Source organism: Heteronotia binoei, chromosome 1 (assembly GCF_032191835.1).
Source record: "Heteronotia binoei isolate CCM8104 ecotype False Entrance Well chromosome 1, APGP_CSIRO_Hbin_v1, whole genome shotgun sequence".
Taxonomy (NCBI): domain Eukaryota; kingdom Metazoa; phylum Chordata; class Lepidosauria; order Squamata; family Gekkonidae; genus Heteronotia; species Heteronotia binoei.
The window spans coordinates 174,351,553-174,367,078 of NC_083223.1; the positions used below are offsets into that span (position 1 = coordinate 174,351,553).

General features: G+C 40.4%; 1 protein-coding gene across 2 annotated transcripts in view; it reads left to right on the forward strand.

Annotated features, from left to right (window-relative positions):
• BIRC6 (baculoviral IAP repeat containing 6) overlaps nt 1-15,526 on the forward strand; it is a 224,539-nt gene that overhangs the window by 146,993 nt on the left and 62,020 nt on the right. For both annotated transcript variants that reach the window (XM_060244345.1, XM_060244352.1), the window contains exons 62-65: nt 559-859; nt 3,303-3,520; nt 5,102-5,266; nt 7,170-7,338. In XM_060244345.1, the coding sequence (XP_060100328.1) occupies nt 559-859; nt 3,303-3,520; nt 5,102-5,266; nt 7,170-7,338 (853 nt within the window). The remainder of the gene's footprint in view (nt 1-558; nt 860-3,302; nt 3,521-5,101; nt 5,267-7,169; nt 7,339-15,526) is intronic.

Consider the following 15,526-nt stretch of genomic DNA (forward strand, 5'->3'; position numbering starts at 1 on the left):
TTAACTAGGCCTGGCTGCTTGCTCCTGCTCAGTAGCAGCCCCCCTATGACAGCCAGTGTGACTTAGTAGTTGCCAACTCCAGGTTGGCAAATTACTGAAGATTTGAGGGGTGGAACCTGGAGAGGGTAGGGTTTGAGGAGGGGTGGGAAACAGGTACAATGCCATAGATCCCACCCTCCAAACCAAACATTTCCTCCTGTGGAATCACTGTTGCCAATCTCTAGGTGAGGGCAGGAGATCACTCAGAATTACAACTGCTCTCCAGATGGCAGAGATCGGCTCTCATGGGGGAGGGGAGAGTGAATGCCTTCACTTGGGTTAGTGGGAAGATCACAAGGGGGGGCACTCGGGCAGAGCCTCTTTCTTGAGCCCGTTGTATTTTTCTTCACAATGGGACTTATTTCTAGTCTAAAATAATTATTTGAGAATGCTCTATTGAAATAATAATAGTTAATTGTTAAATGATTACTATATGAACTATTTAGTGACAGTGTAACAAAAGTGCTCTAAATGGCTGCTCCAAAGAACAGTATTAAGCATCTTCTTTTTTTCCTGAAGGTGAGTGCTCCAGTGGTTACATCCACCACCCAGGAGAAGCAGAAGGACAGTGATCAGTTTGAATGGGTTACCATTGAACAGTCGGGAGAACTGGTTTATGAAGCCCCAGAAACAATTGCTGCAGAACCACCACCAATCAAATCAACAGTCCAAACTATGTCTCCCATACCTGCTCATTCTTTGGCTGCTTTTGGATTATTTCTTCGCCTCCCAGGCTATGCTGAGGTGCTACTTAAAGAGAGGAAACATGCCCAGTGTCTGCTTAGATTGGTGTTGGGAGTTACAGATGATGGTGAAGGAAGTATGTACTGTAACTATTAAGTGTATTTGGGGACTACTACTAAGTATTTCTCTTGAGTGTACAAGTTCACAAGTATTTGACAAGACATAGAACTGGCTTTTGTGGAATTCCCAATCTGTTCTGGTTTTGGAACCAAAGTATATTAAAGTCAAACATGGTCCTTATGGAAAGACCTTTTGCTTCTTCCTTCATTGTTTAGGATAAATATTGATCAGGACTGATAGAATTTTAATTTTAAAAAAAGAACATTGTTTCCAGGGCTTCCAATGAAACCTTGATCAGGCGCAATAACCTTTCAGCTCAGATTTACTGGTTTTGAGGTGGTTGCTATCCTTTCTCATCAAATAAACCAGATCTTGATGGCCTTGCAAAGATTAAATATTATGCACTGGCTTATTCCTTCATCTGAGGGTTATTTCTCATATTCCTGTCATCTGGATCTATCCAAGTTTAGGCGGGCTATCATATTCAACAAGAGAGGAAAAAATAATATTAGCTAGCACCTGGATTTATCTATTTATTTGCTTTTGCTTCTCTCTCCCTAGGTTTGTGTTGCAGTTTTTATTACGTTATGCACAGGGTGGGAGACAATTGAGCCTAAGGTTCCCAATTTCTTGGGAGATAATCCTTCTAATTGGTGTGTATAGGCAATCCCGGATTGTAATCAAAACATTTCCCTACTTCTTGACCACTGTCATTCTGCTTTTTGCGAACTTCCATTTATATAGTGTGGGAATGCTGATGCATATAAATTCTCTCTGAATAACTTCTAAATTGTATTTGTATTGCCAGTAGATGGGAATATTTTTTCCATATCCTTATGGTCATCCTAATGTGTGAGTGTGGGTCTGCAAGGACAATGGTTCAATATTTATATTTCCCTTACATGGCAATATTGTTTGTATTTCCAGGTGCTAGGTATGCCTATTTGGAAAGGTTTGCTTTTCCTTGGTAGAATGAAAATAAAACAGAAATCTGTTTATTATAATGAAATGTACATATCTGTTGTAGTTCAGAATCAGGAATTATTGCAAAGATGTGACATGGACTGGTCTGATCTAGTATTGAAGACCTATCCAAGCGGTATTACTAAATAACTATATTTTCTGAGTAATTCATCTTGCTTGGGTAAATAAATTATCATCCCAAATTCATATTACGAGTCCCAGTGCTGCTGTAATATTTTCCTGTTCCCATAAGCATTGCTAAGCAGCCAGAAGAGCTCTTAGGGTCATACGTTTCTTCTCCTTCCCATATGAATCCTTCTGTTCCTTGCCTTTTCATTATTAAGTCGGGTGTGGTGTTGCATCTAAGTGTAACAAAATCATTGTTACCATTTAACCATACTCTGCAAACCAGATTCAAAACCTGGTTTAACTCTAGTTTAAAACTATATAAGATTAATTGTAAACTCTAAAAAAATGTAATGCCAAAAGGGAGCAGGACATCTGCTGGGAAGAGGGAACATTCAGGATTACAGGGGATTCCAGATCTCTTAACTGTGGTTAAAAGATTAGGAAAACATTGCACTGCACTGGGAAGAAATAGCTTTAAGCCAACATTGAATCGGTGGAGTGTTTTGAGAGTTAAGCACATACAGTATTGTGTCATTGCATTTCAATGGCATAAGGTACATACTTTAGGTAAAAGAGCCTCTTGTGCCAGCAGGACACATCTGTTGACAGCAGGACATATTGTCCTTAGTGGAGCAGAGTCTACAACAACCCTTGTCTGCCTATCTAATTTCCATTAGTAAACCTGAAGAATGTTTTGTACTCAGGCATTTCATAGTGGTTTATGTATCAAATGGTGAAAGTTTTGAAAGATGATTTCATTGTATTCCTTTTAAGCAGGAATAAATCTTATGACTGATAACATACAGAAAAGTCTGTATGTTACCATTGTGTTTGTAAAATGAAGTTTCATGCACCTAGTAATGCTCCTTAATTTTCCTGACGCTAATAGAATTTAAAATCTGGAAAGGATCTACAGAACTGTAGTGACACAAAGGTTCATAAACTATCCTGAATGTTAAAATGTAGTATCCATATAATAGTGCCATGGCAAGCGTTGAGCATGAGTGATCCATGATACACTGTATTCAGGAGAAACAATACGTTTATCAGAACCCAGAAAGAACAAGGTTCATAGTTAATCAAATGGCAAATAATTGAGTGATTAATGAATGAGCTTTCCATATGATGTGTCCATTTTGAAAACATTAATATTGTGTTCTCAGTCAAGTCTATACTGGAAGTTGAATTGTATATTTCTACATTTTTGTCCCACTGGGGTAATTCTTACCTGTGTGTAGAAAGAAGTTTGTAATAAACAGAACTAATTTTTAACAACCTGAAAATACCGGTAACCTGTTTAAAGAATAATTCAGTATGTTAACTCCTTATATCAGAAATGCTCAATGTGTATTTTTCTCTCCATCTAGGTCACATTCTACAATCTCCTTCAGCTAATGTTCTTCCAACCCTTCCATTCCATGTGCTGCGCAGTTTGTTCAGCACCACACCTTTGACTACTGATGATGGAGTCCTCCTTAGGCGGATGGCACTGGAAATTGGGGCAGTACATCTCATCCTTGCCTGTCTGTCAGCTCTTAGCCACCATGCTCCAAGAGTTCCCAATTCTAGTCCTAATCAGTCAGAGGTTAGTTTAGCTTTGGATTCATTACCTCAGAAATGTAGTCTCAAAAGTCTTCTTTCCCTGCCATTAAGCTGTTTATATCAAATTTTCAGTACTAATGTACTACCAAATGCATGTTTGCTTTCTGGGGATGGTATCTTCTAAAATAATCTTAAGGCTGTAGCATGTGGAAAATGCCTTCTATAAAATTCCTTAAGTTTCTAACAATATAGAGATAATACAGCTCCCATAGGCTTAAATCTTACACGTCTTCAATGAAACATAATGTACATTGATGTGTAGGGTTACTGTAGTGGACTTGAAAATACTCTCATTTAAAATAATACCTTTTTTTTTTGTTTAATGCTCCAGAATAATTGAACAGTTAGAATGATACAGTAGTAGTCTCCCAGAATTCTGTTCTCACTAGAGGATTATTTTACCAAATGGAACCTTATCACAACTCTCATTTTATCTTTTGTCACCATATATAATGTTTGAACCATCTACCACATCCTGAAGTGCATGTCCCCACTTCCTTAAATCTCTAATGAAGGTTCTTTTGCCCATTCTAAAGAATAAATCTAAACGGCTACTATCTTGCAGGTGCTGCTTGTATAGGCACTGTGGGGTTTAACAGTGAGTGTAGTAGCCTGGAGCTAGTTGACCAGATATCAGCTTTGTCTTTGTTCCAAGGCTGAATAGTCAAATCCAAGAAAGTTTGGTCCAACTCTGTCAGCATGTGACATGGTTCAGATGTTATCAACCTAATTCTCCAAATCTTATGTTGGAGCCTGAGGAATATGCTGTAGGCTTGAAGTTAAATGGGTTACATGGATAAAGCTGATTAAGACAGCTCTTCAATCTGCTTTAAGATGTAGAACTGGATCCAAACCATCCCCAGGAATTTTCAGAGGGCAGACTGGGACTTCTTCAGCGCCCCCATTACTACTGCAGCTTGTGGAGCCCCTGAAATTTTGTTCCTGAAGGCCAGGGAGCCTCAGCAATGGAGATGCAAGGGGACCAAAATGGGGTCTGATCTGAAATTAGTAAAATTCCCATCCCCTGTTGGCAGTTAATACTGGTAATTCTGATGCAGAATTTTGCTTCATTCATTTCTTTTTGTCCAATCAAAATTTTCTTTAAAAATCTATAAAAATTCCCATGTTTAAAAATATATTTCGTTCCTTAGCCAGAAAAGGAGATTTGGCAAGGTATGTGCAAATCTCCAAATTACAGGATTTCAGTTTGCCATGGACTTGGGATGCATACCCCACACTTGTTTTATGCCAAGTACAATTTAGCTTGAATAGAAAATCGGGAACAGTTTGTGCATGCTACATGTGACTATTAAGTGAAGTCTGATGTGAAATTTACAGTTCTCTCTACTTGTATGGCGCTTCCAAAAAGCAAGATTCTAATGTTCGAACAGGTCTCATCACATAGTTTGGCATTGAGGATGGGACTTGAACAAATGTCTTTCTTGCAACACTTTGCTCACTGCTTTGCATCCGTGACTCAAGCACCAGAATAGAGAGATCTGATTCCAAAATATGAAATCTAAGCAATCCCAAATAGCTGGATGACCTGTTTTCATTTTATTAGCCACAGGTGTCCAGCACGCATAATAATGCTGCAACAGAAGAACAACAGCTTTACTGGGCTAAAGGCACTGGGTTTGGAACTGGTTCCACAGCTTCTGGATGGGATGTGGAACAAGCTTTGACCAAACAAAGACTGGAGGAAGAGCATGTCACTTGTCTGCTACAGGTATCTTCATCATCAATAATAAATGAAAGCCCAACCGTGGTGGCAAATCTGAGAATTTTCATTGGTTGCATGTGGCCTACGCAGGATTGGCTTGCACTCTGGAATGCCATTAGCTGATTCTGCTCTCCCCCGCCCACTGCCAGCCCATCAGACAAGAACCCCACCAGAAGGCCACTGACCTTTGGGGGAGACAATTCTCTGCTAACAGGTTCTCCTGGGGGCTTGCTGATTACTACTGCCTCTCCTCGGCCCATTGTAGGAAGTGCAGGACAGTCCATCTCCCCCCACTACCACAAACAACTTTGCTGCTGCAAAGCAAACAGTAAACTACGAGAGATATGCTCATGAGACAAAACAGTAGCAGTTCCTTCTCTTCAACTGATACAAAAATAATGTTCATTCACAGCAGGGAGGGGCCAGTTCTAAAGCAGCAGATACAGGCAGCCCCCTTTACAGAGATCAGTTCCCCTTGTGGGGGGAGTGAATGACTTCAGTTGGGTGGGTGGGAAGACAACAAGGCTGAAGGGGCACTTACCCAGAGGCCTTTAGTGATACCTTTCCAGGTTGGTTGGACATTCCTAAGGTATCACTACAGGTGTCTGAAGGAAAGGCCTTTCCTCCTGGGGAATCACTGTTGCCAGTCTCCAGGTGAGGGCTGTAGAAGCTGACTGGGTGATTTCAGACCATGCACAGACTTTCAGCCTAACTTGCCTCATGGGGTTGTTCAGATCAGAGAGGGGAGAGGAGAATGATGTAAGCTGCTTTGGTCCCCCCCCCCCCCAACCCAGTGAAGAAGGACTGTCCTTTTCCTATGTAGATGCTGCAGGGACGGGGAAGGCGATGGAAACCTGAAGTCAGAGGGGCAGATAAAGGGAAGGAGATAGGGTTGCCAACTCCGGGTTAGGAAATTCCTGGGTATTTAAGGGGTGGAGCCTGGAGAGGGTGGAGTTTGAGGAGGGATGGGATCTCAGACAGGTACAATGCCATTTGCTCCTGGGGGACCACTGAAGATCACTCTAATTTACAACTGCTGTCTAGATGGCAGAGATCAGCTTCCCTTGAGGAGCAGGGAGGGAGTCCATGCCGTCACTTGGGTGGGTGGGAAGACAGCAAGGGTGGCGGGCACTCAGAGCCTCCTTCTAGAGCCCCTTGTATTTTTCTTCACAATGGGCCTTACTCCTAGTGATACAATATTTCTTCATGCTACCAAAATTGTTTTTAATTATGGGCTGAATAAATTATTTTTAGCCCTGGGGCTACTAAGTTGTAGTTTTGTCTAGTTCTTTGGCATTTCCAAAAGGTACTTAATAGATTGGTGTTCAGAGTTACCTCTGTTTTTGCCTCTGAGCTTTATTGCTTCTTTTCAGACAAGCTCCTTTTGCTGCATGACATACCAACTTTTGAAAGTTTAAAAAGTAATTTGTGATGAAGTACAGGAACCTCTTTTTTATGGGTCAGGGAGAGTAGAATTTACACCATTTGAGGGAATGGCTTGGTCTGAAGAAAAGAGACATTCATTTTGCTCTTTGTGTATCTGTGTGGGCATGCATGTATACTGATGTTTTATCACAGGGGGGGGGGAACGGACACCGTTCTGGGTGATACTTGGATGTTTGTTGAGGTTATTTTCACTATGTGAACTACTTACTTACAATTTGAATTAAATCAATAATAATTCTTCTTTACAACTGGCTGATAAAGTTTATTTTGTTCTTAAATGTTTGGCTTACTTAATAACTGAAAACATTTTGCCATTTTAGTTTCAAATATTTTGCATGTTGCACATAGCAAGAGCCTGAATAATAATACATCAGTTCATTTTATGTTCTGTGGTTAGTTTACCAGTGGACGTGAATTTTTTCACTAGTAATATAATGCTGATGCATGATTGTCAAACTTTCAGGTTTTGGCTAGTTACATCAATCCTGCAGGCAGCACATCAAATGGAGATGTCCAGTCTAGTCATGAAAGCAGAGGACAAAACAGCAATGCCCTTCCATCAGTTCTGCTAGAACTACTTAGTCAATCATGTCTTATTCCAGCAATGTCATCTTATCTCCGCAATGATTCAGGTAGTGTGCTGTTGTTTGTTTTATAAAACTGCATGTTCTAAAATTAGAAGTTTATGAAAGTTGCTTAAAAGAATTCCATCAAGTTCAAGTGGGACATTTAAAGTTTCTGTAAAATGTGTGAGAAATATGAGACGCTTGAAATTGAATGTGCTTGACTGGAGGGGGGAGGAATAGAATTATGATTTAGTTGCTCTTTTCTGTCTTTTGAGAATATATTATGTAAAATAATATTATTTATGATGTATTATGTAAAATAATCATATACTCACTAGTCACAGTTATACAGTGAAAACTTCCAGGATGCTACATGTTTAATGCTAAGATCCAGTCTGTAATTTAGAATTGCTGTTGGAGTCTGTCAGCAGGTTAAATATTTGCTGCCCTGAAAATCTGCTCATGATGTTTGGAGAACCTGTTGGAATAGTTTCCAGCCGGGCAAGAAGTTTTAGTTATAAATGACAATGGGAATGTTTCTCTCTGTGCACCAAGGCTCTTCAGCATAGGACTTTTTTTGGTTATTGTGTTTGTGTGGGTGTAGGAGAGTATAGTTAAAATATATTGAATTCTCATGAAATAAAGTCCTCAGCTGTGATCATTATATTTATATAGGTATGTTAATCCTACAACTGTTTTATAGAGATAGGAGCAATGTTCCCTTTAAGCTGTGGAGTGTTGTGAGCAAAAATTCTACTTTGTGAGCTTCTGGCATTAAAGTTGTGAGCTACTGCATAAATTAGTTTAGGGCCATTTTTCCGGAGCTGAGACAAAAATGTGTGAGCTGGAAGCTAAGAAATTGTGAGCTAGCTCACAGTAACTTAGCTTAGAGGGAACTCTGGATAGGAGTGGTTCATCATATGCAACTCAGTAAACCTGAATTCATTTACAAGTTCACAGATAACAAAAACAGTGCTGGGCAAGTTACAGTCTGCATGGCACTTGAAAGCTTTCAGAAGTGTTGAGCTGTAACTAGGGATTCAGACCAACTGAGAATGAAGAGAGACAGACTTGGAAGGGTCTGCCAAGCTACCCTGTCCTTGCTATATATTTTCATGCTGAGGTGTTAGGCTCATTTTAATATAAGTTTCAAAGTTTTTATGACAGATCCTATTAATGTGTTATGTGTTTTTGCTAATGGTTTTTATTGATGAGATGGATGGTATTAGGTACTTTAGTTATTTTTACAGTTCCAGTTTGGAGATAGGTAGGATATATTTTTTAATAAATAATAAGTGTGCAACAACTAGAGCCTTAAAAGCATCTAGCAGTGGACTGCAGGCAATAGAAAGCTATTTTCATGCTTTGAGATAGAGTGAACTAAGTAAAATATTTGAACCACTAAGGTCCATTCAGAGCTAAAAGTATGCCATGCTAATTGTTCTTTCATTCTTGTTCAGAACTTAAGGGGGGCTTTTTCTTGTTGCCCATGTGACGGACCGGCCCTGGTTTGCCTACCAGACCCCTTTCCCCTTTTTGGAGGGAGCTATTTCTCCTCCAGCCACTTGGGCTCGCTGCCACCACCTGCTCAGTCTAGGGGTTCAGATTGAGAGGAACAGGACTCCCAATCCCCCTCTCCAGCTCTGAGGCCAGGCCTCAAGGTCCTCTGCCACCCTGTACTTGGGTATCACAGAGACCACAGCACTTCTTCGGGGAGCCCCTGGAGGATTGGCACCTTATCCAACTACATGCCTTCCCCCTTTCCCCGGGGCCCCCTTCATAAAGAAGCGTGGTCTAAAGCGGTTGGGGATCTATGTGGTACAAAGTTTGACTGCCAGCATTCAAAACAGTAAAAATATTTAATTAAAAAAGAGGAAAAAAAAAACAGTTGCATGTAACAGTTTAGCACAGCACCCGAACAGCAACCAGAAGGACAAATAAAAGGTGGATTTAAACGCATTCTCCTGTCCCTGGTCTAAACTTGCCCTGTCTTGTGGATGACATCCTCGGTCTGACTGCCTGGAGTCCACTACTCCTCTCCCTCTTGAGAAGGCCTCTCCCACAGTCAGGAGCCCACAGACTGACAACCTCTCTCCTTGAGGGCCAGCCAAGAACTGCCCTTTTCCCGCCTCACTCCAATAAAAAAAAAGAACTTCCTGCCCCTCTAGGAGGCTTTCCCCCTAGAGTTGATGGTTTAACTCTGGAAGGGAGGAGGGAGTGAAGGGAAGGCTAGGCCACAAAGCCTGCCTTAGCAGTTTCATGTTCCCTCCCAACTAAGCACCACCATTAACTAAGATGGCGTTTCTCCACAGCCCATTCCACACAAAGGTGGCTATATGTGTCAGTTCAGATCAGTTGCTGTGGGCCTAAAAAAATCCTGGTTCAGGGTCAGAATCTTTTGTTGTTAAAGCTGAATTCAGCCAGCATATGTAGTTCTAATCTTGCATTTACGTTATATCTAGTCTTCCTTTATCCTGAAGGTAGCCAGTCTTTTGCTGTTAAGCCTGGTTACCTTGATCACATTTGTTCACATGTGAACAGAATTTGTTATATGTACCTGGCATCAGCATACTCTGCTAATGTACATTCATTGCTTTAAAAGGCAGAGTATGAAGGGTCTGGCAATTTTTTTGTCTTCACCCCAACCCCTTGGCCAAGAATCTCTAGCTGCCTTAAAATTGATTCACTGTTGGGTATTTAATTGCTTCAGTTCTCTTTCATTATTCTTTCCAGTTCACTCTATGCTTCTCGTGTGATCTTTACAGAATACTTAAGACTAATGTATTTTGCCCCAAACAATTTGCAATTCAGACATTACCAGTATGGTTTTTTTTTAAGTACCATTACTACTTTCGCTATGGCAGTGATAAATTTCGCTTAAAATGAGTAATCTAATATACAATCTTAGGCTTCTGTTAAATCTCACAGCCTGGTCCCAAGCCATGTTATCATTGTTTTCCATGCTATCTCCAATTAAGGATGCTTGAAGTTGCATTATTTTAGTTTGCCCCTTTGCACACTCTGTCAAAGACAGCTGTCCAGAAGCCAGTACTCCACAGTATCTACTTCTAACGTTCATATAAAATTCAGACAGTTGTTTAAAGTCAATTCCACAAAAGATTGCCTCTTTTGTGTGGTTTATTGAGAGTGACAGGTTGAAGGACTCATCTTCAACCTTTTCAGATCACCTTAGGCCCTAAACTGAAATGCAGGATCCACCTTCTGCTCCTTTGTTTTTCTATTTTATTTCTTTTCCTTCTTTCTTCCTTTCTTTCATGATCATAGACTATTTAGCCAGCTACACTTGAACAGATAGCTGTGTATACTTGCCAGCTACACTTGAACAGATAGCTGTGTACACTTGTCCCATTCTATAATTAAATGATAACATTTTCTCCAATTTTTTTAAAGTCATAAAATCAAATATAAATAAGTACCTTGGCTGAGTCATATTTGGATTGCAGACAGTGATCGTAAATGGATAGTACAAGTATCTTGAGCTTTTTATGGAAGCCTCTCATTCTTCTTTCAGACTACTTCTCCTACTACTGTGAGGACAGCTTGCATGTTTTGCAGAGAAGTAAAGTGTAGAAGGTCTGATTTTGCAGAAGTTTGTGGCATAAACAGTACAGAGCTTACTGTCTGTCCAAGCTCCTACTCTTTTCTGTCTTTAAATGCCCAGAGCCATCATAAGAGTGAAAATGGTATAATTTACCAGTGACTTGAGCAGTTTAGAATAACCATAAGCAGAAAATAGTTTTTATACTGCCACAGATCTCAGGTTATGAAAGAATGATATTAATTGAATTTTTAAGATATATTAGCAGAATTGTTTAAATGCTGCTGAGTGAAACAATTTTCTTCAGTTCACAACATAACATTTTAGATATCCTATATCTAAATAAATAAATATCTAAATATATAAGCTGTTTTGTCTTGGCAAATCCGAGCTCCCTCATTGTTTGGAACTGGATGGGACTGTGGTACATCAACTTTTGGCCTGTCAAACCATCAATCAACTGCTCTTGCATCACATTGGCTGACTCTGCTCTCCCCCACCCACTGCTAGCCCCAGGACAGATGAGGAAACTGCTAGGCAGTGGCTGCTGCTGCTAACCTTGCTTATCAGTGAAAAGCAACCAAGCACCGTTCATTCAGTAAAAGGCAGTGGGGGAGGCCCTTTCAAATCCTATTTTGGCCTTTGAAGGAGAATTCATTGGTTGACTCCACTCCTTTCTCCCGCCCAAGTGGCTGCTGCTAGCCAGCCAAGCTGCTTCTGTCAGTCAAAAACAGCCAACCTTGGTTCTAACATTTATGGCTCTCCCTACTCTCCCATTGGCTAAGCTGTCTGTAGCTCTGCTTTGCAGATGAGAGAAAGAAAGCCTTCCCCAGACTGGCTGAGGAATGGAGGAGAAGGAAAGAGCCATAGAGAAAGCCTTATCACAATTGGCTGAGGGAGGGAGGAGAGGGACGGCTTTCTCTCAATTGGCTGAGGACTCCGTTGATTGGCTGAGGACTCCTCCCTGTCCTCCTCTGAAAGGGAAACAGACAGAGGGGGGGGGGTGTCCTGTACCAACAGGCCAGATAGTGAGAGAGAGAGAGATAGGGAGGGAAAGCAAGATTGAAGTCTTGTGCGTAAGACCCACAATGTTATCAGAGAGATAAACAATGTTATCTGAAAGGGAGGGAGAACTCACTGGGCCAGTCCTAACTATTGCTGCCAGTTCCAGGTTGGTGGGAAATTCCTGGAGATTCTGTGGTGAAGTTTGAGGAGAGCGTAGAGTTAGGGTTTCAGAGCACGGCCTGCCGGACCCAGGTTCTTGCTGTGAAAACTGACTGAGTGACCAGTCACAGACTTTCAGCCTAAGCTGCCTGACAGGGTTGTTGTTCGGAGGGAAGGGGAGAGGAGAATGATGTAAGCTGCTTTGGTCCCCACCACTGTGGAGAGAGACTGTCCTTTCTTTAGGTGGAGGCTGCAGGGAAGGAGGAGGCGATGGAAAGCTGAAGTCAGAGGGGCAGTTAAAAGGAAGGAGATAGGGTTGCCTTCTCCAGGTTAGGAAATTCCTGGAGATTTAAGGGGTGGAGCCTGGAAAGGGTATGGTTTGATGAGGGGTGGGACCTCAGACAAGTACGCCATACACTGCACCCTCCAAACCAGCCATTTCCTCCTCGTGAACCACTGTTGTCAATCTCCAGGTGAGGGCTGAAGATCATTCAGAATTACAACTGCTCTCCAGATGGCAAAGATCAGCTCCTCTTGAGGTGGTGGTGGGGAATGAATGCCTTCACTTGGGTGATTAGGAAGACAGCAGGGGGGGGGGCACTTGCCCAAAGCCTCTTTCTAGACGCCATTGTATTTTTTTCTCTTCAACAGGCCTTATTCCTAGTCTTTTTATAAAGGCTTTCTTCTTTTTTTGAATGCGTTACATCCCTATCTGAACAGCAAAGCAGAGTTCTTGTGCAAAACGGTATGGTTATCAGTAGAAATTTTTATACCCTCCCTTTCTGTGAGGATTGAAGGAAACTTACAAAGGCAGCACTAGGTTGCAAACACAGAATATAAAGAACATCAGATTCCAACTACATACATTACAAGCACCCTCCAGTGCCTCAAATGTAAGCCTTTTTTATCATGAATCCTGTGCTGTAATAAAAGTCTATGTGTTTCTATAAGACTATAACATGCCTTTATTCCCTCTGGATTTTAGAGCGCTTTAAAAATGCATAATTTATTACTCTGATTTTCTCTTCTTACCAACCAGCTTCAAATCTTACTGTAACAGAAACATCTTTTTTTGACAGTTATTTAACCCAATGCAAACTTTGTCATATAATGAAAGATTACCAGAAGTTTTTGCTATTCCAGTTTTTTAAAAAATCCTTAATTACATTCTACACTTTTTTTTCATTCAGATACTGCTCATAAAAAATAACAATGTAGTTATGTTTGTGTTAATACAAATGTTTGTAACTTTTTATACAGTTTATATCTACATCGCATTATATTACAAGTGTCTTACTGGCATGTATCCAGAGAAATACAACTCTACTTGTGGAATGGATTATTGCTGCCTTGCCTTTCTTGCTGTAGCCCCTGTGTCCCTAGCTGTGGTTAGGTAACCATCAATAATGGCATGGGACACAGCACTGCAGGAAAGTGAGTGGGAAAATCACCCTGGCTCTTGTGCAAGAAGAGTCCACTCATGTGAGAGTTGTAGAAGCAAGCAGTTCTCCTTCCACCTATAGCTCCCTGCATAGCATTGAATGCCATTTCCAAGAAATCCCTAACTGTCAAATGTTCTTTTGGTTGGGGCAGAAGGTTGCATCAGGAAAAGGGATGGTGGTGGAGAGAGTCTCTGAATCCAAAATCTCTACTTAACAAGCATCTGTTAATCACATCTGCATCGAATGTGCATGCTGCATTTAAGGCCCACTCTTCTATGGTTAAAATAGACCCTGGTGGGCACCTGTGTTGGTCTGAAGCAGTGAAACAAATTTTGAGTGCCAGTGGCACCTTTTAGACCAACAAAAGTTTATTCAAGGTATGAGCTTTCGTGTGCAACACACTTCCTCAGATACATAGAAATGTATATATACATAGATATATGTACATATAAAATGTTCATCTGAAAGACCTCATTTGGTTAACTAGCAACACAGTTGCTTTCTACAACAACAAAAATTAACATTTTTGGTCTGTAGATGGCATCAGTTTACTGAAGCAATGACTTCTAAATCTTCCCCAATAAAGTGATGGCACATTCGATGAGTGGCTTAATCAGTTAATTGCACAAATTAATCAAAGCCTGCATTCTTAAATTATAAATTGGCATTGGTATTCATTCCCCCTTGTTTAATTGTAAGACAGTGCTTACTTTGGCAGAATTATCCAAAAGTTTCCCAGATATATGCTTTTCCAGTGACTGGTAACACTGATTATAATTTTTTTCATGTTTAACACGTAACATTTATTTGGTGTCACTCATTCAGCTGGCATACTAACCTGAAAACTTTTACAATACTTGCTTTTCATCTAAAGGTTTCTGACACAATTAGTGCCTAGGTGATACATTTTCACTGCTACTTCTTACACTGAGGGTCTCTGCCTTGTTGGGGAACTGAGGAAAACATATCCTCTTCGTAGGGCTTAGCAAAAGCAGTGAATGGATAGAGCATACATTGAAACTGCAGTGAGAATTGTACAAGTTTGAAAGTTGCTACTTTTTGCTTTGCAGATGCCTTGGCTTGGGTTTCTTGGGTTAAAATGTGCTTTTGTATGGTACCTTCTGCAGTAATTAAGTTCTGGTTCAGAAGTGACTGAAGAAATAGCTGTTGTAATATCTTAACTTACCCCGTTTTAAACTGATGCCTATGAATACATCTTTTGACATTTGCCTCTTTAGAAACATAACACTACATTAATTCTGAAGTCAAATCATGTTACCCTAGTTGGTTTTGGAATTTAGTTCAGACCTGTAAAGCTCTAAATGGCCAGTTACGTGAAAGCACACTACTTCCCACATGTGCCACACCATGCCGTGTTTGTTGTATCGATATATTTCACCATAGTTCAGAATTTATTTCAGCTTGCTTACTTAAAATATATATTCTGAAATCTTAGTAAAGTAGAAAATTGTCTTTAATGCAGAACACGCATTTCAAGTATGTAAATTTCTGCTAAAAGTTCAGTTGCTGAAGAGGAAAAAAAATTACAGTAATATATATTAAAAAATTAAGTGAATAGGCTGCTTTCCCTGCCTGATTAAGCACCATCCATTCTCCTCTTGTCTTTACAGATGTTAGCTCTTAAAAAAACTCAAAGCAAGATAACAATCAGTTTGATAAATATTAATACTATGCACATCTTGTTATAGTGCCTGGACAAGCTCATGTCAAAAGAACCCATATCTTGGGAGGAGGGGGTATGCACCAGCAGGAAAATGTTCATATCCTGCTTATGAGTATCTTGGGGGCATCTGGTTGACCACTTTGGGAAACAAGATTCTATAGCAGAAGACACCACTGCACCAGCATTATGAGCGCCATGTCCACCAAAGATTTCTTAAATTTGCAATTTATAGATTTCATTGTACATTATTGTTTTAATGCTTTACATCTTGTTTTTTTATTGGCCGTTAGCCGCCCTGAGCCCGTATGGGGAGGGCGGGATATAAATAAAATCTCATCAGGAGGGCTCTTTTTAATAGCAAAATATAGTAGGATTTCTGGAGAGGAAACTAAGAAATATTCTAAA